Here is a 4,176-nt window from a genome sequence, read left to right as displayed (position 1 = left end):
ATAGCACTTTGTTGGAACATAACCACCCCCAAAAAAACCATACAATAATAACAACGGAAAAAGGTTCAAAATGCCCCTAAACTATTGGAAAAGGTTTGAAAATACCTTTCATCTACCTATTGGACTAAAAATACCCCTCCATCCACCTTTTTGGTTCACTTATGCCCTTTGACCGTTAGATCAATGCTGAATTAAAAATAACTATTATTCTTTTTGTAAAACTTAAAAAAAAATATTTCATAAAATATTTTTGTTTTTTTAAACTAATGCAACTAGTAATCCACTAATTTAGTAAAGTCGTCTTCTTCTTCTTCTTCTTCTTCTTTTAATTAGTTTTTACAAAAAAAATATTTTGTTCTCATTTTTTCAGTTTTAAAGCATTTTTTTTCTAAAAACTGAAAAAATTGTAAAAACAGAAAAAAAATATTTTTGTTTTTTAAAAACTGAAAAAAAATATTCTCAACAAATTTTTTTTTTCATTTTTATTAGTTTTTAAAAAAAACGAAAATATTTTTTCTTTTAAAAAAATGAGAAACGAAAATAAACGAAATGTTTTAAAAAAATGAAAAAAAATATTTTTCAAAAAACGAAAATATTTTGTTGAAAATATTTTTTTAGTTTTTAAAAACGAAAATATTTTATTAAAAATATTTTTTTTTCTGTTTTTATATTTATTTTTTTAGTTTTTACAAAAAAAAATACTTTTAAAAAACTGAAAAAAATATTTTTTTTGTAAAAACTGAAGAATACTTAATAATTATTTTTAATTTAGCATTGACCTAACGATCAAAGGGTATAAGTGAACCAAAAAAGTGGATGGAGGGATATTTTTAGCCCAATAGGTGGATGAAGGGCATTTTAAAACCTTTTTCAATAGTTTAAGGGCATTTTGAACCCTTTTCCATAATAACAATAGTCAAAATTAGTCCATCCCATCCTCGTAAAAACCAAAAGAAAATTCAAAAATAGAAAATTAATGGACGGAGATCAAAGCAAATTAAGCAAAACCCAAAACTAAGATATCCGAGAGTGAGAAGCACAACTTACATAGCTGTTTGATATAAGTTTGTCTAGGAAAACATACTTCAGCGGGTGCAAAAGAAGACAATCTTTAACAAGTGCAACACTATCCCCAAGAGAAAGAGGTGAACGAAATATATGATGCTTAAAAATACTCCACACCGCCAGAAATAATTAGCATCACTGTCGTGACCTAGACTCCGCTCGTCTAGCTTCATCTGGATGTGAAGGAAATAGCTCAATGTACCTAGATCCAATCTTCATATTGTCCTTGCACATAGCTTTCTTGGCCTCTTCAGCAGAGGTAAATTCCACATAAGCCTCTCCAGTAGCTTTTCCATCGGGGCGATATGCAATGTGTACCTTGTCAGCTGAAACATTGAATTCCTCTCCGAAAAACCTGGCAATATCTGTTCTTCTAACACTGTATGGGAGACCTCGCAATTTCAGTATCTCAGTGTACTCCATTTGATCTTTGTTCATAGATCTCTTTGGACGAGATGGAGGAGGGGAAGCACGATATTCATAATCATAACCTCCTTCCTTCACATCAGCAGCTATAGCTTCGTAATACTCTTCCTTCTTGCAGCTGAAAACTTCCACATATCTCCTCCCCATGTTCTGCCTGTCCCTTTGAAGAGCATAATCAACTTGCATGTGACCAGCAAAGACAACAAAAGCATCCCCAGTGAACCGTCCATCCTTGTTGACCAGGAAAATATCCACAATATCCAGGCCAGCAAAGAACTTGTAAACGTCGATTTCACTGCAGTTGAACGGAAGACCCCTCAAACGAACAACAGGAAATCCGGAGGGCTGAAATCTGCTTCCATAGCCATAAGACTGGTGATAACCACTTGAACCGCTGCTCACTGCGAAGTAGGGATTTGATTCCATCATTCTTGGTCTCTTTGAGCCGATCTCGTACCCGTCCGAAACCCCCCCGCTCCCCAACATTGCCCTTCAATTATTCATACCCAAAAAAAAGGAAAAATCCCCCACTCAACCTTGTTAATAAAACCAAGCCCAACCCATATGTTTCCTACAACCTAGTTTCCAATACCACCTTATTCTCAAAAGAAAATCACAACATTTCACATGCATCCCAAAAAACATAATAACAAATTACAAATGAACACAGTAAATAAGAGAGATTATTTCAGGATTATGCCCAACATATAAACTTTTAAATAAAATAAAAAACTTCTCCATGAAAAGGAATTATCTTCTGTCATTTTCTAGATCAAAATCTCAGGCGACAAGCAAATTCATCCACATAATGCACATAACCAGTTGACAACATCAATAGACCATTCTGAACTAAAAAAATCTTCCAGCTTTCCATCAAAGGGGGAAAATCATCTCGGGGAAAAAATCACCTGAAATCCTAAGACAGAGGGAGTCTAACTATGTAACTTAAACTCTAGAAATCAGGAGATTTACATTGGTAGTACAAGCCCCTAAAAATGTGAAAACTATGTGAACTTATAAGGTCAAAGATTTCATTTATGAGGTTCTTATGTTGATAAAAAGTAAAGAGAACCTTAATTTGCAAATTTTTGTAACTTCTCCACAGCCCCTACAAGTCTGATAACTTTAAGAACTGAAAAGGTCAAACATTTTATTTTTATGATTCTTCTGTTAAGAAGAGCAAAGAAAATCTTATTTTAACAAATTGTTATTATTCTATCAACAACACCCTAAAGTTCAGATGTCTAACACGGAATAAGCAATAGAGAGACACAAATATGGAGTCACCTCACCCCATTCTTTGAAAAGGGAAAAGAAAGAAAAGATCAAAGATTTCTCAAGCTACCCATTCCACCCAATAGGGAAGCCTCAATTAGTGTTTAAGGCTTAAATCCAGACAAACAATTAAGCCTCATTCCAAACTAGTTAGAGTTGATGGTATTGCAGATGAGGATCCAGGATTTCAACATAAAGTGTTCGAGTTCTGAATTCTATCGCAACCTATTTGATTTACTGGGTTCAATTATTTTTACTTCTTTAATAAATTTTGTAACACATACAGAGTCTGAGGGAAAGTTACTAGGTTCAGATAAACCCGTAATTTTAGGGCTACATCTGCCTCTCATATTTGGTATGAATCTTATATATCCATTCTACTCTATTTGAGCCATAAAAAAGGGGCAGCCCGGTGCACAAAGCTTCCGCTATGCACGGGGTCCAAGGAAGGGCCGAACCACAAGGGTTTATTGTACGTTGTTTCTACAGCTCGAACCCGGAGGTCACATGGAGGTAACTTTACTAGTTACGCCAAGGCTCCCCTTCAATTGAGCCATTTCATCCTATAACAATAATTTGTCTTCTAAAATAAGTTACACGATCAGTCGCAAACTCATGCAGTAGTCGAACAATTAAGAAACGTGCATCAATTCAAAATACAGGAAGGGGGAAATCGCCTAAACAAAACAAAAATCCCAATTCATACCATCAGCAAAGCATTTAATTTATGAACAAAAGGGAATTAGGTAAGCTTACCCTCTTGATCCGTACATAGCTCTGAGAATTTGGTTGAAAAATCTGAAGCTGATTAGATGAGAATACGAAATTTCAACTTATTGAGTCGATTTGAAGCTTCTTTAATGAACCCTAGAGTGCCACCTTCGAAGGAACAACGCAGAGAAAAGAATAGGAGAAACCCTAGCTAAGGTCCTAAGCGTAGATATATTACATTTACACGAGAGCCTATTATACGACTTAATTAAAACGACGTAGTGAAACACTTCTGTTAGATGAAACGCTATCGTCTTGAGCGAAATGTAGATTAAACAAGCTGTAGACAAATAAAAGTTTTATTAAATTTAAATCCACAAGTAATTCAGATTTCATCATGTATTAAATACATATTAGTCCAAATAATACTATGGGCTAGTGTAATTGGGTCGATTATTTAAATCTAAAATGAATTTATTTAAATAAAAGTCTAATGTATCATTGGGCTAGCCCGTCAATTGGTCTTCTTTCAAATAGGTCGGCCCATAAGCCTCAAACCCAATAATCTACTAGGGTTTTTTTGGAGACTACTCCACCTCACGCCTATATAAAGGGGTCAAAGGAGAAGGCTAAGACACAAGCAAATAAGCAGAAGAAAAGGCTAAAGAAGCTCTAAAGAATAGCGTAATCCTAATCCAT

At 34.4% G+C, this 4,176-nt stretch overlaps 1 protein-coding gene across 2 annotated transcripts; it reads right to left on the bottom strand.

Annotated features, from left to right (window-relative positions):
• Nucleotides 1-997: 997 nt before the first annotated feature.
• Nucleotides 998-3,706, bottom strand: LOC104223479 (uncharacterized). 2 transcript variants are annotated; one of them, XM_009774932.2, is made up of 2 exons: nucleotides 3,523-3,706; nucleotides 998-1,981 (listed from the first exon to the last, which is right to left on the bottom strand). In XM_009774932.2, the coding sequence occupies exons 1-2, from the start codon at nucleotides 3,537-3,539 to the stop codon at nucleotides 1,201-1,203; spliced, it is 798 nt and encodes a 265-aa protein (XP_009773234.1). In that variant the 5' UTR covers nucleotides 3,540-3,706; the 3' UTR covers nucleotides 998-1,200. The 2 variants fall into 2 exon arrangements, with proteins under 2 accessions (XP_009773234.1, XP_009773235.1); XM_009774933.2 differs by having other exon boundaries at nucleotides 998-1,892; nucleotides 3,523-3,695.
• Between the last annotated feature and the right edge of the window lie 470 nt (nucleotides 3,707-4,176).

Source organism: Nicotiana sylvestris, chromosome 9 (assembly GCF_000393655.2).
Source record: "Nicotiana sylvestris chromosome 9, ASM39365v2, whole genome shotgun sequence".
NCBI classification, from domain to species: Eukaryota; Viridiplantae; Streptophyta; class Magnoliopsida; order Solanales; family Solanaceae; genus Nicotiana; species Nicotiana sylvestris.
This window is presented reverse-complemented; position numbering and strand designations above follow the sequence as displayed.